Genomic DNA, 23,869 nt, shown 5'->3' on the forward strand with positions numbered 1-23,869 from the left:
TTTAATGAGTCTTAAATACAAAATGTGCAATACATTTCACTCACTATTGTATAGTTGAACAGGCTATATATACTGTACATAACCACCTACTATATGTGTATAAAATATTTTTTTTTACCATTTAATATTTCTCTCAGCACTCTTCACTTCTTTGCACTATTTGTATCCTGTTTACAATTCAAAGAAATGGTTTCACCTGTATATCAGGTCATTCTTTGTGTACATTTCTGAAGATTGTTGTGCTGTTATTTTGTTTAAGCACACTGAGATCCACTAAACCAGAGTCCTTGTATGTGTATAAACAAACAGTACTTGATTTCTCTACAGTGTTGCATACAATACTACCATCTAGGTGTATAAAGCGGTATTGCAGGAAGTGTGTCAAAGAGTGTTGGGGTTTCGAATATTTTATTAAAATTAAACAGAAAAAAAACACACATAGTCTTTTTTTTATACTTCATTCTCTCTTTCAGTTACTTTGCTTTTTATTCATCTTCCTGCCCTTCATCCTTCTTTTTTCCCATCCCTCTTTTTTCTGAATCTTCTTTAGCCTTTTCTATCTTCTCTTCAGATTCTTTCTCTTCTTCTTTATCTTCATGTACAATCTCAGCTCCATCCCCTTTCCCAGGTCTGTCGTCACCTTTCTCTCTGTTTTTCTCCCCATTATCCCCTTTTTTATTTTCCTGATTACCCAGGTCCCCACATTTATTTCCCTCCATCATATTTTCCACATCGTCCTTTGTACTTTTAGTGCTCTCTCCATCACCCTCTTTGGTGATGTCATTACTATCCTCTCTCTGCCCTTGCTTTTTAACCTTTGCCTCTACATTTTCCTCTTCTTCTCCTTCTGCCTCTTCTCGCTCCCATACAACCTCCCCTCCTACACCTTCACATCTTCCCTGTTCTCTTTCTTCCCCATCTTCCTTCTCTGGCTGCTGGGTGTGCAGGGCTGCCACCTCCCACTCCAGCTGCTTCACCCTGGCCTGCATCTTGCGGTTGCTTGACTCTAATTCCACCATAAGTCGAGCTAGTTTCGTCTGTAGGATCTCCAAGTTGCTCTCCAGCCTTGTAATCTTGGTTTCGATTTTCTCTGCCTCCCCCTCCTCTGCTTCCCCGCTCTCCTCCAACATGCCCATCTTGGTGAGGATCTGTCTGCCTTTCTCCTCCAGGTGCCGTTTGGCTGCAGGGAACTCGGACAGCACGTCTGTCAGGTCTTCTTTGGACAAGCTGAACAGGTCAGAGTAGCCGATGCTTCGGATGTTGGCAGTGCGACGATTGCCTGACCTGTTACCTAAAACAAAACGTTGTCATTTAATTCAAATTTGAAATAATCAGCAACATTTTTAAAAACCAAAAATCATTGAAAAGGATGTGATGTGAGCAACCCATGTTCCATTATCCAAGACAAACCCATTTCAGAGGTTAGGGATAGTTTGGGTTTTTGCAAGTCTTTCTTAATACAATACTGACATGTCCATATGTACATGGAAATGGGTCTTACTACTCTCCATGCAGGCCCTGAAGCTATTCTCTCTGACTACACTGTAAGAGAAGAGGGACAAATGTGCATTCCAAAGTTCAGCTGAAGCTAATATGAGGCTTCAGCAGTCTGAGTTAGCTAAATTAGTAGGAATTCCCACTTTTTGTTTCTGTGGAATGAAGTTCCTCGCTGAGCTGTGGTGGAGGGATACATTCTGGTATTGTGTGTAAGTCTATTGATGTTACCCGGCTTTTACTACTGGAGACGTGCTCAGAGAAAACTTTGAAGTGAGTCTTTTTCTTTGCAGATTTGATAGCATAGATAGAGTATTTTTGCAGTGTTTTTGGACACTAATATTTTGGTAACAACCCACTCTGAACTCTTTGAGTGTTTTGGTGCGTATGTGACACCTCAGAGTCGATCTCCAGCTTTTCTTGTTGTCCTCCAGACCTTGAATTGTTCCTGCCTCTGAGCCTGACATCAAATATGGTTCATGTCTGTGTTTATCTGAGGTGTTGTGAAAGAAACAAGAGATGGCAACAGCTGCCAAAATTAACATAAATACAGAGTTTGCAAGCATCAGTAGAATAGGGAGTTTTAAGAAAACACCTGATGAACATGGTTGTGTCATCCCTGGCTGACAACAGCTGACAAAGGGTAAGTGTAAATAAACATGTGGTTCACTTTGTAACATGAGTAAAAAGCTGATTCCAACAGCAAATCTCCACATGACAACTAGAATGTATCTCTCCGTCATAGCTTAGCAAGGAACGTTCTGGAGTGACAAAAAGAGTGATTTTTCATACTAAACAGACTGTAACTTTGGGAGTCAGACTGCTGAAGCAAGCAATATTAGCTTCAGCTGAACTTTGGAATCCATTTTTGCACAGAATGAGGGCTATAGATTTTGTCCCCTATTTCTTACAGTTTAGTTGCATTCCTGGGGAATAGCTTCAGGGTCAGTGTGGAGAGTAGGAATTGTTATAGCGATGAAGACCAAAAAGATGAATATTAATTGGCTGTATCTATTAGTATTTTATTGACAATATGTTATTAATATTTGTAACAGTTGTGTCTTGTGACTCTGTGCTGCATGGCTTGTGGGTTTAATGTTGGATGGTATCATTTTACTGACTTTCAAACTATTTCTATTTACATTTTATTAAAATTAATATTATGGTTGTTGACATTGTACTTTACAGTATCAATGCTTACTGCTGCTCTGCATTGCTAAAGTGGTTAACGCATTTATGCTTTGTTGATGCAATGTTTTGCTGCTTCCTGTTGCTCTGCAGGGCTTGTGCACTGTGTAGAGAATGCTGATTTTGTCGTTATTGTTGTCATTTAAGTGTCTTAACCTGTCCTCATTGGTTTTACAACATCTTGCCAAAGGTCTGCAGTTGAAAATTAGTTGGTTAACAATTTAAGTCTATTTCACTTATGGAGAAGTAAATGAAACTAAAAATAAATTAAATTTCATCAGCAGAAACTGCTTCACACCTCTGTTAAAAATAAAACGTTGTACACCTTTCAAAATCCTAAGAGCTGTATTATGTAGTTATGTTGGCAGCTTGAATGAGTTGGGGTAAAGCATATAATAAGCATATAAATCAGAAAATAACATAGAGTTTGAATAGCAGAGACCCAAGAATTGAACCTTGTGGAACTCCAACTGTACCAACTGTAAGACAGGCAGCAACATTTACCACTCACTTATTCAAGCTTTAAAGGTGGGAAAATGATTGAGGTTATCAAGTGGGCACCTTCTTTTATCAGTGTTTCATCCTGGCCATTAATTCAGTTTTTAAGAGCCAATTTTTAAGAGCCACAGTGTGTATCCTATCAAAGCATAACAACTCCTCTTTCTCAACTTCACTGCACTAATGACAAAATGAATATCATCATCCTATTACAAAACATGCATTTCACACCACATACTCATGTTATTTTACACTTCATTTGCACGCTGGTTCCCCAACCTCATTGCTCCACCTCAAAACACTAGTTATTTCCTTTTTATGAGCTGTGTACAGAATCTTCCCATGCACAGTCTCTGAAACTCTGACCAATACCAAGACCAACTACAACCTACAAGCTGCCAAATTTTCCAATCTTGACCAGTTTTAACACAGTGGGCAAGGTTTGAGCCTTGCTAATACATACACCACAGGGTGTCTCTTCTTTTGGTACTAAATAATGTTTTTCAGTTTGAATGACCTGTAATAGTCTAGTGTTCTTAATTGTTGCACTGTTGAGTCAACTAAACTTCCTTTTTCAAGTGTATTTTTTTCAACTAAAATAAAAAGCTATTCAGCAGCAGCTTTTTGCTATAATTGTGTCATGAATTGGATCATTTTTCCTTCCTACATGAATTGATAAATGTTATATGAATATGTGCATAGTACTTAACACTTGACTTACCTTTTATATTGAGGATACTAATTTCTCCAAAGAAATTCCCCTCACTCAGCACAGCAAACTCTGTGACCCCGTCATCTGCTACGACTGCAAGTTTTCCCTCTTTGATTATGTACATTTCATGACCCACATCTCCCTTCCTGCAAACATACTCTCCTGGACTGAACACCTGCAAGACAAAATACATGACAATCTCTTCAAACTTGAACATCTTTTTTTTCTCTCAATGTAGGCTGACAGTGTGGACAAAGTAGAAGCAATGACACAAAAAAAGAACACAAATTCACAGAGGAACATTAAAATTGTACAGAGCTGAAGACAAAGAGCATCACAACACAATGCCTTGTCTGGTCCCTTCCCCTTTCCACTGGGTCCCATGGTTTTTGTTGTTGCTATCTCATTCTGTCCCAGTCTCACATCTTTGCTTCCATTCCCAAATTGTTACCTCCCATGTTGACTATTACAGAGTTTCTACCTAAAGAATCTCTAATCTCTGATCTGTCTAAACATGATAGGAAACATATTTAGATATTGATAATGTTTGGGCAACTCTTTTAACCTACATTGAACCACTCTTAGCTGTGAGTCTACAGATCTGGGTCCAATAGCCTGTGATTTCTGAAATTTAAGCTGAGCAAAGAATCATATCAATATGAACTCATACTAAAACTGCTACAGCATGTAAACCAATTGTCAAGTACATCTGAGGACAGTGCAGCGCTCTTGCAATCTCTCTTTTTTTCCAAAAAAAGAACTGTATAAATGGGACAATGGTACAGTTGACTCATAATTGAAATGGAATGAAATGGCAGGAAATCGCACTTAATTTAGGAAGGAAAGATATGTAATATGCATGTATTGGATCATCAAGGATGTGTTCAAACTAGGGATACATGCCATTGGATTTTTTGCAGATGTGTGATATGCCGATATCACACATATACTCATTGTGGCAGATTGCCAATGCCGATACCGATATACGTACATATTTTTTTCCACCCGGCTGAGGAGACTATTACACATGCAGTCATAGATTGTACTAGGTATGATCAAGAAAGATAATATATGGAGGAAGAACTTAGGAAGACTGGAGTTCGGGACATCAGCATTAAAACTTTAATGAACCTGCCAAGTGGGTTGAGCAGTAGACTTTTCTTTAAGTTTATCAGACAGACAGGATTAATAAAAATTTCGAAAATCCACCAAGATATTTGTCAGTTTGCACAAGCGCAGGCTGCCAACTAAATGGCCGACACATTCACTGCCAGCTTTTTTTTTAAAAAAACAAAACAAGGTACAAATCTCTTTGTGGTGACTGAAAATGTACTGTTGCAGTGTATGCAGAATGCAGAATTTTCATTGCCGAGTACTTGATGAAGGAAGGAGTAAGCCTCCTGGAGCTCTTTAGAAAAGACCAAATCTCTGCTTGGCATGATAGCGAACCGTTAGCATACTGACAGGTTCTGTCAGAAAGAGCAGCAAGTGTCACAGGCTAGCAACAGCCTCGACAATTTGATTTGATTTATTGATTGGGACAGTGTGCAGTTTGAAACATTAAAGATGCACTGCACTGGAGTTAGCTTGAAGCTAATTTGCATCCATAGTCCCCCACAATCAAAACATACAACAGCACAACAACAAACAGTACAAAGCAAAAAATTGACACACATACAGACAAATCAGTGTTGAATTCAGATGCACTGTTTCTGTTTTTATATTGGATTAGGTAATAATGAGTGGAACAGAACATGATAAATGTCTACGTAAGCACTGAAAACAAGTATAATATTATAATTATTATTTTAATTGTAGACCGGGACAATCCTTGACAAACCAGGACATCTGGTCACTGTACACTTTACTCAGTTGCCTGACAGACCTGCTGCTTCTTCCCACTTTAACCTGAATACCAAACTGGAGCTGGGAGGGTAGTGGACCATTGGCCGCAGCTTGGCCAGAGGGAAGCACCGCCAGCTAGCCTTTTCTAGCCTCCGTGCTAGCCCCAGCTCTCTGTGTGGATCCAATTGAAGTAATGACCCCCGGTTTGTTATTCATGTTAACGTGGGAAGAAGCAGCGGGTCTGTCAGGCAGCTGAGTGAAGCGGAGCCTGTGGAGGAAGTTCCGGGGCTGTAAGATTGAAACAGCGGCAGAGGAGAAGGTGACGAATCGGCCTGTCATATTGTCAGAAATGTTCATTTTGGGTCGATGCCGATATTTCATTTTAAAGTCTTTATCGGCCAATACCAATGACATGCCGATATTATCACATGTCCCTAGTTCAAACTGACACTGCATCAAAAATGCAAACCCCTCATACACTCCTGTCTCATGTTATTTTGTTTCCTCTCTAGTACCCATAGCTAGAGTACATATCCCCACCACAACATCCTGTTCTGAACACTCACTATCTACAACTTGAGCCACTTGTGCCCTTTGACTGCCATCATTTTCCCCCCCTGACCTGAGGTGTTAGTTTAAGCACCAGCTCCTCCAGCAGACTTTTCTCGCAGCTCTGGAAGATGGTGACTTTGGAGAGTGTGGGAAGATGAACGCTGACAGCAATCACTGTCCTCAGATGTACAGGCAGCTGCTGCAGGATTTCATTCTCTCGCATGATCTTCTTGTTGATGTGAAGATGCTGGTACCAGCTGTCAATGCGCTGTCGAAGCTCCTTGCTAATGTGATGGCTACGCAGGTAACCCTTCACCTGAAAGAGGGAAAGAGGAAATATTTTTCCATAAAATAAAAATAACAAGCAGCTAGCTACGAAATGTCATCAGATAAGAAGCCTTTCCACATTCTTTTCTTTCTGTTTACTTTGAGTGATAAGAAAATGAGCCTGTGGTGTAGCCATTTGAGAAGCAGGCAGGTTTCTATTATCCAACTTACCAGCTCATGGTTAGGAAAGAAGACATTATCGCGGTCCCTTAGACTGGTGATGACATTGCCAACATTGCCAACAATTGAGGCAAATACCAGCACAGCAATAAGCAGGTCTGTAATCATAAACAAGTACTCCTCTTCTCGCTTTGGTAGAGGAGTGTCTCCTACTGTGGTGAAAATCTGGGCAGAGAACCAGAAGCAGTAAAAGTATTGACGCCGCATGGAGGCAAACTCTGGGTCAGTGATGTTGGGGTATACCCAACGATCGCTTCCAAAGCCGATGTAATTGGACAGTGCAAAGTAGAGACAGGCATTCCAGTGGATCAACACAAAGATGTAGATCATGAGCTTGGAGATACGGAAGGTGTTAGGGTAGGAGGTTCTCGTCTCCATGCGATCCAGGGCCTCGTTGAGTCGTGGCGTACGCAGAAGGCGGTTGATCCTCACCATTGGCGTTTGGATGCCAAAGACAAAGTAGAAGAAGTCAGTGGGCAGCAAGGAGGCCAGGTCCCTTAAGAAATACTTAGAGTGCAGGTAGTGCTTCCTCAGCTGAGATAGGTCCTTGATCAGAATACCCTGCTCCAAGTAGCCTGGAGAGGGAAGCACAAGGTTTAACAAATCCCATTGTGCACCTCCAGTGCTGTTACAATTACCCTATCAAAGCTTTGGCTGACCTCATTTGCAAGAATAAACAGTGTTCACGTCATGATTGGAAGAAAGCAATAGTAATTCCTATGTTTATAACTTGCAAGTGTTCAAGTCATCTAACAACTCAAGACAGTTGTATTATTGAAGAGTTGGACATGTGAGGGTTATTTCTATCCATTTATAAGGCATTTATAAGGCATTATATCCATTTAATTTGTATTACCTTTATTACTTTGAACCATGGACTTTAGCTGATGTGAGGCATGCCCGCTTGCTTTTTCTCATGCACTTCCGTATTATTTAGCATCATTTTGCATGACATGTTGGTGTTGTCCATTGATTTTCTATTGCTTCTTTTTTGACTGTATCTACACTTTCTTCTATATAGTGTTACTTTATACTTCATATTTAGTATGACTGTACAATGTGACAAAAATCAAATCAATCAAAAATCTTAAAAAATAAATAATTCACCTGTGTGAACAGTGATGATCATGTCAGCCACATACATGAGGTCTGACAGATAGTCCAGTGTAAGCCACACAGGTAGGTAGCTCAGTGCAATTGTAGTGAAGCATGTCCTAAGAAAACATAACCAATAAGAATCGGTCTCAGGGGATGTCAAATGATTACAGGTTATATGATTACTATATGATATTCATCATATTCCGTGCATGTACCTCAAAATGATGATCACCCAGTTGTAGACAATGGGGAGGATCATGACCTGTAGCCAGACATAATAAAAATGTTCTGCTGGATCAACCATCCATTCTTTCCAACTGAGTGAGAAATGATGACAGAGACAAGGGAGAGGGAAATGACACAGATTTACTCCCTGATCAGTCATACATGAGGGGAATTACAAATGTATTGTGGTTCATAGTTATCATGTCCAAATGAATTTAGTTAAATTTTTACAAAAATCTAAATTACATCTTAAGTGCTTGAAATTACATCTCTGTATCTGAAAATTATAGGATTTTGCTCTAGTTGAATTCTAAAATGAAAACACCTGCCATAGTGGGATGAACATGATTTTAACTTTTAACTTGGTTATTTTGAATTCTTTCTTACATGCCATAAAAACACTAGAAAGCCTATGATTTGGCATACTTTTTTATCCCATAATTAATCCTGAAGATCCAAGAACAATGTTAGAATATACAATTGAAGGACATGTTTTTAGAGTACATTAGAGGTAGCTGGACTTAGAGTTTTTAATCTCTCATCCACAAGAGGTTGGTTAGTTCTTCACCAATTCAGAAGTGATGAAGTCTGAATAAATAATGAATAAATTATGTAAATAAGTATCATCACACTAAATCTAGTTGTCTTCAGTTACTACTATCATCTGTTTATCTCCATATTAAGAATTGTTATAAAGAATAAAACTTTTTTTTCCAAAACTGTCTAACCCATACTTAATTACTCACTTAACTTTCAACTTCTGACCCAGATTGCTGCTACGTTTCCCTTCGTCCTTGTTGACGCCATCTTCTCCTTCGTCCTTCACTTTCTGCCTCCGATGCCACCTGAGCAGTCTCTGCCATTCATTACTCCTAATACTTACATCACCTGTTTTATCCATTCTGCAGTCTTTTGTCCTCAACTAAAACATTTTCTCAAAGTGAGTATGGCTACTGCTCTTAATTTTGGTTTCCCTTCTGCCTGAGCGTTAAAACGTATTGGACAATAATTCAGACAATGTGTTGATGTGCATCAGACATCATTACGTGGTTCACCTAACAACAAACCAGGTCTACCTACGCACTGCCTGGTGATGCTGGTCTCTATGGAAGAAACCCACAACAGATGCCATGTGTCCTCTGGGAATTTCTTCCTCCCCCCCCTAGCAAAAGGGAGAAGTCCTCCTCTACACATCTTAGAGACTGCTTTAGACAACAATGACTGGAGTATAGAGCCCAAATGACAGAAAATGTGTCACTGTCAATAAAAATATACAGAATGCACTGTGTCGGTTCTACACGTATGCTACATTAAGAAAGAAAATATTTTTTATTTCTAATAGAAAAAATCTGGTCACAATTAACTGTTCACATAAAAGAATGAAAAAAGTAAATTTGATATGGAAATTAAGAAGTTATGGACATATAAGCATGTGGATATGCTGATGTGGAAATGTACAAATTGAGTTTAATGAAAAGATTTAATTACATCTTAAGAGGAATTAAAATACATTTACATTTATGCAACACAATCTAGTTAAAATTTGCTCCATTTTTACCACGGATTTAAATCCATACTTGACTAGTAACACCTGTAGACTGTAATGGATGTAGCCACCATGACATCAGCCATTGGTTTGTGGACTCGTGTTTTGAAGCCTTGAGTTTGCATTTTGACCATTGCCATCTTGGATTTTTGGAACCAGAAGTGACCATATTTGGAGGAGAGGGTGGAGCTGACTCTAACGCTAGCTGCTAGCTTGGTTAGCACGGTTCGATTACAGTCTATGGTTAACAGTAATAATGTCAATGTTAATGCTAATTTTCGCCAGCAAAAAACAGGCTTACAACCATTAAAACTAAATATACTTACTGGAAAAAACTGAACATCCACCTCCTTAGAAGGTCTTTAAGTACAACCAAATGCTGAACAAGACTTTTTAGGTGACCAAAATATTACAATTAACTTTCATTAACAGAAAACACGCTGAAATAATGACGGCTACGGCTACGCCTATACCCTGTGAATATGGATCATGGTTACCTTACTTAACCAATGTTGTCGCTGTGGTAGTGACTTGCCTGTAATGGCACCTACGTGTGACTCAAATTTAAGTCTTAATAAAATTCAAACGGGTGAGTAATTTGAAAATTCACTCCCCGTACAGTTGTCATGAAAGGGGAAATTAGCTATAGAGACCAAAACTGTTTTGTGTACCAGGCTGTAAACATGTTTATTTCTGCTGTAAAATTGAGCATTTTAACATGGGGGTCTATGGGGACTGACTCACTTTTGGAGCCAGTCTCCAGTGGCCATTCGAGGAACTGGAGTTTTGGCTTAATTTTTCAGCCCCAGAGGTTGCCGCTTGTTTACACCATTCAAACGTTTGTATGCTTTGTTTACAATATTTCTGTTCTGTTCTACCACCATACCACCAACCACCATAAGAAGTTTCACAGAAACAATCCTAACTCATTTACCACTTCCACTTACTAGCTTTTTCCAAAGCTTTCACTTCCACTTACTAGCTTTTTCCAAAGCTTTCAGCAATATCACACAGTTCATCAGCAGTTGGTCAAACTATTTCCAAACTCAAGAATGAACTTTTTTAACTTTTAAAGAGGCACTTCACTGTTTTTTCACATGTAGTTCAGTTTACCCATCACGTGTAGCACTATTCAACCTGTGAAAACTGTTGTACAATGTCTTTTGTCGCTCTCTGGGGTACTTTCCAAAGTGAAAAAAATTACGACATACATGTTATCAGTTATCTATATATCTCTATCATCTCTATTTTTAAACAGGAATCAGGAAACCTGCAGTATAAACTGGAGGTGAGGGGTTTAAAAGAAGTGGGTATTTAGGGGGCAGAGAGGATCTAATAAAAGACACTATAGCGTTGCATTATGGGAAATGTAGGATCAAGTGTTTTGGAGCTTGTGTGTTGGCCTTAATGGGCAGGGTATCAGCCTCTACAGCATCAGTTTTGACTTTTAATCTGTCTTGTGTGTGTTCCCCCAACTTTATGATAGTGCGTTACCAAATAGCTGGAGTGCCCCTTTAAGCCAGCTGAAATGCAGCCTAAAAGTAGCCTGTGGAATCACAACAGCAACTGCCCAAACATTATGTCTATCTCCATGACAACTAAGCAAACTGACAAACTGAGGAAAAATGAATGATACAGTTGAAAGCTATGCAAAAAGCTATTAAGTAGACTTGGATAGTTTTGTCACACTACTAGGTATATCCAAGATGCTCATAAACTGGATTCAGAATTGATTTATCTTTTTTAAAATTAGTTCTTGTGCACTAACTGTCAAAATGGTGCCCTGTCAACACTAGTACACAGCGTACACTTGATAGAGTTAGTATGGAATTGGGTCACAGTGTTTGCTCTTTAATTTTTGGCATACAGCAGTGAGGAGCGGCAAGGAGCGGTGAGGAGCGGTGAGGAGCGGCGGGGAACGGTTAAGAGTAGTAAGGAGCGGTGAGGAGCGGTGAGGAGCTGTAAGGAGCGATGTGGAGCGTTGAGGAGCGGCGAGGAGCGGCGTCGCTGTGGGTGTCGTGTGGGAGGAGTTTAAGTAAGATGGCTGCGGGAGAGGGAAGAGTATTTGAGAAATCATCAAATGGGATGTTTATCTCTCGCTAACAGGATGCACAGCAGCCCGAATGAAGGAGTGGTTAATGTTTTAGCTTGCCCGACTCAGTATTGTCTAGCTCGCCAGTTGTCTTCGGATAACTTGAGCGCTGTCCATCCGTTAACTGCTCTGACATTGTGGAATTCATTAGCAGCTAGTCGTTAGCAACCCACCAGCGCTAACTTACTAGCAACCAGCTAGCAGGTACCCGTGGAAATCAGCACCTCGCAGCAACTGTTGAGACTCCTACATATATATAAGGTGAGTAACTTCTTAATAACTTAGTAGAGAAGAGCATCAGCACGTTAACAAGATGAATAAACTATATCCATGGTTGACATTTCGTAACCAGCTAATTATCTTTGCAGTACCAACTAGCTTGCTACATCATCTCGCCAGCTTCGCCTGGCTAATGTGAGATCTGGCTGTGGGATGGTGACTTAAAGATCAGGGGTAAATAAAGCACAAATGCGATTAAGGTAACTTGAATAAACCAGCCAGTTTAAAGGCAAGGTCATTGCATTTGTCGTACTATTTTGTGGTTGCAGTCAGGAGCCATAGGTGCGCTAACAGTCTGTCAGGCTGGAGGGGACACATGACTCAAAACACTGCAGTGATTGATGCCTGACTTTGCATGATCCGCGTCCTGACTGAAATAATTGGATATCGTTTTCCTTGAAACTCTGGTACCAGGAGTGCTTTAGCTGTTATGTTTAAGCTTGTCAGCTGCAGCAATGGCAATGAACTCTCTAATAATCTGCAATCTGAAGACACCTGAACACTTGAGTGGATCAATTCTCGTTATCAAAGGCGTTGAGGGCTAAAGTTACACTCTGATGACAGTACTTTAACAGATAATATCATGATCCATTTATGAATGCACTCAAGCATAGATCTGGATCTAATATGAATACTTTGTGAGTGTCCACTCACATTAGTGTTAAAAACTTTTCAAGTATGGAAAGCAGTAAATGCTTGGTCAGACTCTTCCTGACTATGATCACATATTTCCTGATAGGAGAAATGTAAATGATTTTCTTGTTTTTCTCTTCTTTTTTTTTTTGTCCTCTGTGATAGGAAATTGATTATCTTTGGATTTAGGACTGATCAACCAATAGACTGTGTTTTATGTCTATATGTAGCCTATGTATGTCTGTAGGTCAGCTCTTGTATAGCTTTTGTTTTATTAAGACAGATGGAAGCATTTTGGAGGTTTGACTTACTTTGTTGAGTATAAATAAGGATTCTTTAATAAAAACATATAAGATATTAAAAGGAAAAGTTTTGATATTGGTACCCAACTAAGTAGATTATGACAATTATAGCCTGTTTTCTGTTATATAGTGGTTTGCCATAGCAGTGCACTTTAAAGCAGAAATCTATTCTAACAGAATACGTTTGGATGATGTTGTTGACTACATCAGAAAAGCTAAGTTGCACATTATTTTGTAAATGGTTTTCTACCTTTTTGAAGCTGGGGTTGAGATGCTGGTTGTCATAGTGAGGGGTGGTGGTTACAGAGCGGACGTGTTGGGATCAGTAAACAGGCTACAGGAAGTCAAATATTCCTTTTACAGCTATCCACGTTTTCTGCTGTGTTTAAGATCAGCTTTGCCACTAATTTAACATGCACAGTAGGTGAATGGAAAGACCACATCTGCTCGTATCTGTCGCAGCCGTCGTCAGAACTCGATCCAGATTTTAGTCGCTCTCGTCCCGTCTCCCCCCTCTCTGAAGACTCCCCTCGTTCTGTTGCTGCAAACACACAGGTGATCGGTGTGGTTCGGTCGTTAACACGGACAGTGACAGCAATAGAAATGTGAGGAATGTGGAGGACATTTTCACACCTGTGCACACCTGGACAGTTCCTGCAGAAAGCATGCATGGCTTAGTTAGTTTGTTGATATTAGGAAGCCACAGAAACTTTTGGAAAACAAGCTCCACTTTCCTAACATAAGAGAATATTACGAGGCCTTTAGACTTTTTTTGGTGTGATACGATAACAGTCCAGAGGAGCTGTGGTCTGGTGTGTTTGATCACTAACCTTTAATAAAACTGTCTTTATGAAGGCAGCCTCCCTATGCTGGAATCTGTAGTTGAACTTTGAGCTGGTTTTATGACGCTTAAGTGTGTGACCTGAAAAATAAAACACATTTTGAATTTCCCTGTGATAAAAGCTCATGTGAGCTGAGCGCTGCATGTCAGGATATCTCCGAAGTCTCACGGTGAGGCAGACAAGGCTGACGTGTATTTAAGGTAATTGCATTTATGGTGAATCATAGTTAGCCTGTGTTTTCTGTGAGCTTGTTTTCAGTCATGTTGCTGTAGATGTATCTGCTTTGACTCTTTACGGGTCGAGTGTTTTTTCTGCTTTCTTGTCTGGGTATGGATTCATTCGGTGTATTCACAGAAATGATTGGATTTTCTCTCAGTGTCTTTAACTTTGTCTCACCTGCTGAGGGAGGGTTAATCATTAAAAAAAAACCCAGCTTGGATGTTACATTTTAGCTGCCTGTTTCAGTGCTGTTTGTGTTCAGCTACTCATATAACTGTCGTATGAGAAATTCAATAAAGCAAAACATGGAGACTTATTGATTTAGGAAAGCTGAGCCAGAAGTCATCAAATCTGTTACTCGTGTCTGACCCGAGACCAAGTCATGTGACTTCAGTCCACATCATGTGGCCACAAGTAAAAACAAATACTTTTGTAATCCACTTAAAAGTCCACTTATCTACACTTCCATTTAAACAGTGTGGCACTCAACTCATTAACCCATTCATTGTCCTTTTGACTCACCAGAGTAACTTGGAGAATGAAAGCAAACAGTTTCATAGAAATGGATTTCAAGAGCCACTAAGAGACGCTTTTGACATGAACTTTGAACTAAATGTAACAGTGAGAGAAATCTTAACTGTGAGAACTGGGTTTCTCTTACAGGAATACGCCACTGAAAATCTTTTGAGTATAAAACGGGCCTGTAGTCTTGAAAGGTGAATATTTGTGGTTTGCTCCTTCATGGGGGGGGGCAGCAGCTGTGGTCAGGTTGGATTCACAGCAGTTACAATGAAGACCCAGAGTCACTCCAAAAACAAAAAAAAAAAAGGACATCAAAATGTGTAAAACAATCCTGCAGCATAATGCACTTCTCCACTCTGGATCCATCTGTTCACTGGGTCCCAAATAATCCTCACAATAAATCACTAAGTACACTACTTCTGGCAGATATGTGGAGCAGAGACACAGGAGTGATGCATGTATCTCTGATGTGGAGAAACTCATCAGGTGGAGAGCATCTGATACTTACAAGATGTTCGGCTAACCTGACGCACCAGATGCTTTGTTACACAGAACCATCGGAGAAGTCGTCCTTGTAAACTAAGGGCTTATGGATAGTTAACATTAAAAGACAGCGCGCAGTGTCGGAGTCAGTATTTGTGCATCCGCCAAACGTTGGTTCCATTTGTGCCGGTGTTCCAGCAGTCACTATATCTTCAGTATAACAAAAAAGTGAGACAGGAAAGGTGTCAGTGATAACGATGACATGTCGGAGATTTAAATAAGCGCCCGTCGCCTGCAGCTCTTCATCAGTTCACCGTGGCCGCTTCCTCTGTTATCATTACTCCGCTGCGATATTATGTAAAACCGATCCACCAAATTTTAGTAAGAGTTATCACAAACACACTTTACATATGTCCTCAGCTCTGACCGCATAGATTTAGAGATTTTAATCTGCTTTCAGGCAACCGCTTCCATGTTTCTACTTGATATCATCTGTGTGCTACAACGGTTTTTAGTTGATTGAGACATGGGTTTGTTTAGTGCCTTACACGTAGAGTCTTGGGTTTTCTGCTAGAAAAGTTGTCAGGCCCGGCGGGGTGGAGGGGTGGGTGGGTCGCAGCACATAGTAGCAGAGTGAGACATCTGGTCAGCTGCTCTCATGTCATCCCGGGTGTCGGTGCATGTTTTCTGCTCAGCCTGCTCTCTGATGGTAGGCGGCTCGCTCCGTTAGCTGCAGCCTCACCGTCACACACACACACACGCTCTCGCTCTCTCTAGACCGCACACTCCTTACGCACTGAGATATTCCTTGAAGGAGCTATGCTATTTGTATAACACGTTTTAGTTTAGAAAACATCTTAAAATGCATTTTAAAAAAAAATCCCAGATGCTTAGGCCGGGTGTGGAGGGTCAACTGGGCTGCTGGGCTTGCGATGCACTGGTGGAAACCCTGGTAAAGCCTGTGATTTGTGATGAATTGTTGTGTTTTATCTCTTTTGGGGGCGAAAAGGGCAGTTGGAGTACGAGCAGCAATACTGAGCGGTGCCAATATTTCTGAATGAAATAATTAACTTTTTAAACTTTAGTTATGATTAAAATACTGAATTTGCTCAGGTTTTGCATGCACAAGGTGAATTGGCTGTTCATTGAAGGACTGCACGGTTTCCGTGGTAACAGCATACTGTAAGGCTGAGCTACGCAGATGCTGTTGGATACAGATGATGGATTTGTGAATGGATGGGTGTTTGGATGACATGATTGAGAGATGATAGAAGTTTGTCAGCTGTCAGGCTTTTTGCTGAACAGATTTTAGGGATGTAATTAGCAATTGTGTCAATTTCCAGTTAGTTAGATAATTTTTCTATCAATAGTTAAATCTAAGAAATGTGTTAAAACTGTGAAAAATGCCCATCAGATATTCTAAGATGATGCGTTCAAATCACTTCTTTTCTTAAACCAACAATCAAAACCCAAATCATCCATGATAATAAGAGTCTGAAGGTTGTGAAAAGTCTTGATTAACATGTTGACTGTTTTGTTTGTTTCTGTTTACAGAGCACAGAGTGCCCTGACTGTCCTGACTGGCTATGGAGTGGTGTTGGCTTCAGACTGGATGACAGGGTCTACAGGGAGGACAGGGTTACACAGTTTCTAAAGCAGCAGCGGGCTTTTCCTAAACGTACACTGAGCGGCAGTGACAGCCGACCTCCTTCTCTCCGTGTGGATACACTCTCCCTCCCCGTTCTCCCCCCCTCCTCTCCTCCCCCGTCTCCCCATCTCCCCCCTCCTCCCCGCATCATCTTTTCCTTTTCTTCCCTTTTTAATTTCTTTTTGTCTTCCGTCGCCTCTGACCGTTCTGACGGAGCTCCCTTTTTCCTCATCTCTTGAGTTCTTGTGACCTTTGACCTGCCTCCCACCGCGCTCCAGTATGAGCTGGCTGAGCAGGTTGAACCCGCGGGGTCCCGGGAGTCGGTCCAGTCGGAGCGCTACCCCCTCCAGCCCCTGCACCGCTGACCCGGAGACCTGCCTCATGGTGTTTGAGAACCACTGGAGACAGGTGAGCTGGAGATGCTCCTCTTCTCTTGGATTTTCATGAAACTGCATATTTAGTTTTTGATCATTTGTGGGCTCAACTTCAATGCTAGTTTTGCAGAATAACATTTTACTCACCAACTTCATACTTCACACTTGCAAACACTTGAGCAATATTATCCAAACCACTTATTTGAAAGTACTCAGTGTAATTGTGTGTGCATGCAGTAGAACACGGTGTGATCATCTTTGTTTTATTTCATAAGAAGTGTTTTAGACGATTACGGTAAATGGACATTTTTAAAAAAAACTTATGTTAATGTAATGGTAAATGGACTGTACTTGTATAGCGCCTTTCTAGTCTTCCAACCACTCAAAGCGCTTTTTACACTACGAATCACATTCACCCATTCACACACATTCATACACTGAATGGGTACAGGGGCTACCATGCAAGGTCCCAACCTACCCATCAGAGGAAGCTAAGCATTCACACACATTCATACACTGATGGCACAGCCATCAGGGGCAATTTTGGGGTTAAGTGTCTTGCCCAAGGACACATCGGCATGTGGACTGGAGGAGCCGGGAATCGAACCGCCAATCTTCCAATTAGTGGACGACCCGCTCTACCTCCTGAGCCACAGCCGCCCCAATGTCTCACTGTTTGCATTGCTCAACTATTTTGTTGCACAGCTGTCAGACTGCAGTGAATTTAACCTGTTTAGGGCTGCAAATAACAATAATTTTATTTTGTTTTACTGTTTAGTCTATTTAATGTTAGAAAACAGGAGCTCAAGCTGACTTCAAATGATGTGATTTCTTCAACCAACTGTCCAAAAATATTCAATCGATAATGATGAAAAAATCAAAACATATTCACATTTGAAAAGCCAGAACCAGATATTGTTTTTGCTGGATAAATAATGATGGATTTTCAGTTGATGATTGGTTTACAGCAGTAAAGCTGTCACACCCCCTGCACTATCAAAGTCATTTACAACAGTTGAGAAAATGCCGCATGTTTAGTCGTCTCTGCCGTGTGTAGAGCAGCGCAGAGATAAAAAGGTAAAAGTTCACTTTCTGTGAATAGTAAACGGAGGAGAAAGCAGTTAGAGTTCTCAGGCTCCGTCTTTGTTTTAGTGAATGATTATCCGTCCAGACACCTACAGCACCGTGGATGTTCACACGTTCAGTTGGCAGCGCCGGTGAGAGTAATCAGAGTACTTTAACAGTGTGACTGGCTGATGTCCAATCACTGATTGATAGTTTTATAGGTTACACAGTCTTGTCACTGCCTAACAATTTCTTAAAATGTCAATCCGCCATGTTTTTAGTTTTTAAGCTCTAAAAAGTGTTATATAATAAAGTTTATTATTAAATTTTCAGAAGGCTTCAGAGTCGCATATGAGAAAATAAAACAAATATAACAAATGGTTTTGTGTGAAAAGCGTGTTTGTACAAGCATGTCGGTTGCGAAACATTCACCAAACTGGTTCCCAGCAACATGGTCTTTCATTAGGCTCTGGCTTTCAGCTCATATATTCACCACACACACACACGATTGTTATCTGCACGCAGATGAGCACAGTCATCATAGCTGTAGTTCAACTGACTGATAGACCTCTCAGTAAATGTTATGAAACTCTGGCTTCTTTATTCCGTAGAGCTGCAACACTTATCAACTATTTTGATAAGTGATTTATCATTTTGAGTCATTTTTTTAAGAAAAAAATCGAAAATTCCAGCTTCTCAAATGTGACGTTTTATACACCAAACGACTAATCGATGAATCAAGACAATAAGCAGCTTAATCCATAATAAAAATAATAGTTGCAGCTCTTATTTTGTCTAATTTTGTGGAGAATAGCATGTGAGTAAATATAATATGTATTTTAGTGCCAGCAATTACTTTTTATCCATCAAAATGTGATTTTATTACATTGGGAATATCTGTAAATGACATAACATTATATTAATAATATAGTAATAATTAACATTTGTTATTAAGGGTGGAAGGTATAGCCAACACATCAAAGGAAGGAAGATTCTGAGATTCTTCTATATGCCATGACAATAAACTAAATGTAAAGGATCTTAACCAGTCTAATAACCCCACTGTTGTCTGTTTACACAACTCAGAAGTTGTTGAACATAATTAAAATGGAATAAAAGTCCTGTAAGAGTTTAGTTATTTTGTAGTGGCTCACAGTAAGACAGCCAGTGTTAAGAGTTGAACATGACACCAAAACAAACTCTCTCTCTCTCTCTCTCTTCCTTTACTCAGGTCTCCTGGGTGTTGGAGCAGCACGAGCCGTCCTCCTCCAGCGATGACCTGACAGCGGTGAGGAATCACACCGATCAGATGTTATGTCTGCTGGCGGAAGAACGGCCCGCCGAGGGCTCGGAGGGCGCTGCCAACGTGACACCCATGGGACCCATACTGGAGATGGTGGTCACTGAGAATATTCTGGAGTGCGTGGTTCAGTGGCACCTCCGCCGCGGCCTGGACCCAGACAGCCAGGGGGCTCTGCTCAAGCTGTTTGAAATGCTCATCGGTCAGTCCCAGCAGCCCCTGCTGCAGCACACAGCCGTCCTCCATCCCCTGCTGAGGCTGCTGGGAGCATGTGCCGACCCAGAACTCGGTTGTCCTTCAGCCCTAGAAAACAGCTTGGTACTGCTGCTTAATCAGGTACACTCCTACTGTTTGTTACTTCTCTAATGTGTACACCACATGTAAAAAAAATAAGATTATTTAAACCCACAAAGACTAGAGACACACACACATTACTCTCACACAGTCAGGAAGGACAATCAGAAAGGAGCACATGTTGAATGACTGAAGTAGACTTTGATTCGAGTTGTGTCGCTAGGCAACCCCAGAAAGGAGGAAAGGAGAACACTTGGTGGACGTTTGCATGCAGGGAGTTTGCCTCTGTAATTTGGCAGCAGTATGCATGGAAAAAGCACAGGAAAGAGAATGCTACATGGTGGCTCTGCACTAAAATGTGATGAAATAAATAGAGTTATTTATTATAATCATTGTGAGGATGTTAGCATGCTGATGTTATCATTACTGCGCCCAAGTACAGCCTCACAGAGCTGCCACCATGGCTGAAGATTCTTAGGATTTGTATCACTGTTTCATCACTTTTTTTTTTCATACTGCGGTCTTTAATTGTGACTCCGTGAATCCCGTCAGGTCTGTGTGTCCATGGCCCGGCAGCCGGTGGTTTTAGAGATGTTGTTCCGAGCAGCACCGGCCCAGCAGGGCTCCACCAATCTGCTGATCTTCTCCCTCCTCGTGCCGTTCATCCACCGGGACGGAGCCATCGGACAGCAGGCCAGAGACGCACTGCTGCTGGTCATGGCGGCCTCGGCCAGCCATGAGGCGGTGGCACGCTACATTGCTGAGAACTCCTACTTCTGCCCGGTGAGGAACAGTGGTCATGAAATGGTTTTGTTTTTAAAACAAACTTATGTGGTCATGGAAAGTGTTGTATTTTAGATGTTAACTGGTGTGGTTTGTAGAGTGTGGTTAACAGGTGGGTTAGGGTTGAGCCTTTATAAAAACCTGGCTGTAACTACCTGTCACTTAGTTATGATGGATTGTATATTTTCTCATTTTCTGATTTTTAAGTGAAGTTGAAAGATAATTCCAACATATCAAGACCAGAGAAAATCCTCATTTCTGAATGTTTGGCAGGTAGCAGTAGAGGTTATAGATTGGGACCCAGTAAACATAGTTCTGTTCAACAGTTAACTTCCATTTTATAATTTGTGCAGGGTATATCAAACTGCAGGTAACCATAGCAACACTACTAAAACGTCTTGCTATTTTAGAAGTTAATTATAACTGATACTTGAAGCACAGTAATTGACCGTTGTATAAGGGTGATAATGGACTCCACCTGTCTGGACAACTTGTTTATTTGTTGTTTACTTATTTTTAACATATTCCTTATTTTGTGATTGCATAGAACACACTGAGGGTTTATACCAGAACACAAAGAGGGTTACGAGCAGATATACACATGAATATGACCCATGCTTTAATAATGCAAAACCGATTAATTGTTTAGTCAATCATCCAAAAAATAGCATCAATTTTGATAATCAGATGATCATTGTAGGTATTTATCAAGCAAAAATGTCAAGTGTCTGGTTCTAGCTTCTCAGGTGTGAGGATTTACTGTTCTGTTCTCTGTTCTGTATCATTGTGAATCAAATATCTTTGGGTTTTAGACTGTCACTTGGAGAAAAGAGGCAATTTGATGATGTCATTCTGGGCCGTGTGTGCACGTTTTTGTTCACCTCATTGGGACCTTTTCCGGTATAAACACTGACCTTGTCAGGACCAGTAGTCCTCATGGGGACCAAAGCCTGGTCCTAATGAGGCAAAACCTCATTTCCTGGTAAAGGTTAGGGGTAGAGTGTGAATTGAGGTTAAAGTTAGGGTTAGGCATGAACTGGTTAGGTTTTGGGTTAGGCTGTCCACAATGAATGGAAGTCAATGCAATGTCCTAACAAGGATAGCTGGGCAAACTTGTGTGTGTGTGTGTGTGTGTGTGTGTGTGTGTGTGTGCGCCCGCGTGCTGTGTAGTTCTGATGCATTAGAGATGGCATGTGATAATGGAAGGGGAAGGAGATGACTCTGACAGAACATTAATACTTATCTACATCCTCTCAGCTCTGTCTCAACCTTGAACACTTCCTGTAAACGTCTAAAAAAAAAAGAAAAAAAAAAAAGAAAAAAGAACCACCTAACTGAATTTCACAAGCTGCTTGTGTTTGTCTTTAGTAGAACTCCTTACTGCTGCTGCACCACACAAATAAATACTGTATAAACTTCCAACATAGCTAATCAACATTTCACTGAGACTTAACCACATGATGGGATATTGCAGGGCTCCTAGTAGATGATAACAATCAAATGATGATCGTATTTTAAACGATCATTTAAATTTCAGGATTGAACTTTGGGTTTCTAGTGGTGAACATACACTCGGTGTTTTATCACATGGTCTGTAAACAAGAGAAAATATTAAAGAAGGCTGTGAAGGAAGACTGAGTACCAGTGTATGCCTGTTGTAGTTCTCTCCAGCTGCCACCGGGAGGTACTAAGGAACCATATTTCACTGATTGCACTTGTATGTCTAATTAAAGTGTCGCAACGGAGCGACATCGAAGCTTCAAAACTGCATTATGAGAGTGAACAGTGTTACATATCCAATCTAGTCTATGATGCGTGTGGTTTAATGCTTTGGTCAGTTCTCTTATCTTTTGCTCTGCCTGTACACTGTGCTGTGAAAGAGCTGGCTCAGCTATTTTCTGCTCGTCCTCCTTCCAGCAGCTTCAGTCTGACCTACTTACTGACTAGAGAGACCAGTGGAGGTGGCATCAAGGAGCAAATGCTCCTCTCTGCCTCAATCGCACTGTTTTCTGCCCGTGCATTCTCTCTCACACTCTGCAGTCGACCTTGTTTTGACATTAAGGATGTAGCAGTAGATTCTTCGACCAGCGTAATGGACCTCTTAGTGCACAGCGAGCAGTGTTTATCATACACACACTGCATCTCTTTTCTAATGGGCTGGGTTCAATGAAGTATTCCCACTACCAGGTCCAGGTTTTTATGTCCATTGTATTTATTTTTACATATCATGCAAGCAAAAACAAAAATTATCTGCTGTCGTCAACACACGAAAGTATGCAAGGTCATTCACCTGAGATGGCTTTAAATTGGGACACTTCCATTACCTCTGGACAGTTCATACTGGGAAGTCTTTTTGCATGTCCAACTTCCATTTTCCAACCACTAAAGTTTGCTGAGTTGTTGCCCGCACACTCACTCACACTGTTATTAAAACAAACTGTGTTTTCATCAGACACAAGAGAACACTGGTAAGTATTATGTATATTAGAAACATATCGTTTCCTCGAATAAACATAGAGGGTAGGGTTGAGCAATCTTTTGTCTTAATCTCCAGCTCCTTGAGCAAGACACTGAGCCCAAATACCAGGCCGCCTTCATGACTGTGTGTGTGTGTGCGCATGGGTGAATGAGAGACCTGTTGTATATTGCTTTATACAGTGAATGCAGTCCATCTGTCATTGACCAATTATAATTGTCTCTTCAGTTGTCAGTGATAATATTTAGTTAATAGTTAGGATATATCAAGCTCATCAGTCAGGTTTTTTTTGTTGTTGTTGTATAAAAAAAATCCAGGTATTTATCTGTGAAAATGTGTAAAAACTGAAAACAGCGAGCCTTAAAAGTCTCCACTGGTTTAGCATTGCACTTTTTGGAAAAGAAATATCAAAATTGATGCAGCAGAACCAGAGATATCATTTTTTTTTTATTCCATGCATTCGTCCCCTTGTCAAAACCTTGCACCTACATTACCCATGATGCAACTTAACAGATGACAGTTCAGTTGGAGATTCAGGTGTGTTATGCTGCTAGTAGCAGCTAATGTAGTCTGGAGCTGCTAGCCTCCAGCACAGAAGAAGAATGGGCTACAGAGGTCTGTCAACTTGACTTCTTTCTAACTCCTCATCCCCAGATATTTTTCATTTTTCACACTTGTAGTCTCCAGCCCCAACCAACACTGACTCAAGTGACATCACTTGAGGAAATGTATCAGATTTCATGTGGCTCCCTCTGGAGACACAAAAGGCTTTATACTACCTTTTCAACATATGCAGTTGCAGTTATACTCCTTAGCACCAGGATGCACACGTTTCCATGGGAACTCTATGCTCACCAGCTGCACTGGGGCTGTCGAGGTTCAGCGGTCTGAC

General features: G+C 40.7%; 2 protein-coding genes across 3 annotated transcripts in view; one reads left to right on the forward strand and one right to left on the reverse strand.

Annotated features, from left to right (window-relative positions):
• Positions 1-439: 439 nt before the first annotated feature.
• Positions 440-9,436, reverse strand: cnga4 (cyclic nucleotide gated channel subunit alpha 4). The gene is made up of 7 exons (XM_044366191.1): positions 8,866-9,436; positions 8,110-8,211; positions 7,904-8,010; positions 6,788-7,371; positions 6,360-6,605; positions 3,902-4,067; positions 440-1,291 (listed from the first exon to the last, which is right to left on the reverse strand). Exons 1-7 carry the CDS (start codon positions 9,018-9,020, stop codon positions 486-488), a joined length of 2,166 nt encoding a protein of 721 aa, XP_044222126.1. The 5' UTR covers positions 9,021-9,436; the 3' UTR covers positions 440-485.
• A 1,198-nt stretch (positions 9,437-10,634) lies between these two features.
• fhip1b (FHF complex subunit HOOK interacting protein 1B) overlaps positions 10,635-23,869 on the forward strand; it is a 31,519-nt gene continuing 18,284 nt past the window's right edge. Inside the window, exons 1-4 of one of the 2 annotated variants that reach the window (XM_044366180.1) lie at positions 10,635-12,018; positions 16,592-17,093; positions 19,356-19,760; positions 20,271-20,501. In XM_044366180.1, the coding sequence (XP_044222115.1) occupies positions 16,965-17,093; positions 19,356-19,760; positions 20,271-20,501 (765 nt within the window). In that variant the 5' untranslated portion in view covers positions 10,635-12,018; positions 16,592-16,964. The remainder of the gene's footprint in view (positions 12,019-16,591; positions 17,094-19,355; positions 19,761-20,270; positions 20,502-23,869) is intronic. The other variant, XM_044366179.1, reaches the window with a different exon arrangement.

The sequence above is a fragment of the Thunnus albacares genome, chromosome 11, assembly GCF_914725855.1.
Source record: "Thunnus albacares chromosome 11, fThuAlb1.1, whole genome shotgun sequence".
Taxonomy (NCBI): domain Eukaryota; kingdom Metazoa; phylum Chordata; class Actinopteri; order Scombriformes; family Scombridae; genus Thunnus; species Thunnus albacares.

Bases quoted from the DNA above. Each gene is read 5' to 3' on its own strand.
- cnga4 (XM_044366191.1), bottom strand. From the start codon at position 9,020: ATGGATAAAACAGGTGATGTAAGTATTAGGAGTAATGAATGGCAGAGA. The intron at 7,372-7,903 runs GTGAATTATTTA...TTCCCTCTCCAG, and splicing joins GATCATCACTGTTCACACAG to GCTACTTGGAGCAGGGTATT. The intron at 1,292-3,901 runs GTAAGTCAAGTG...GTTTTGTTTTAG, and splicing joins TAGTATCCTCAATATAAAAG to GTAACAGGTCAGGCAATCGT.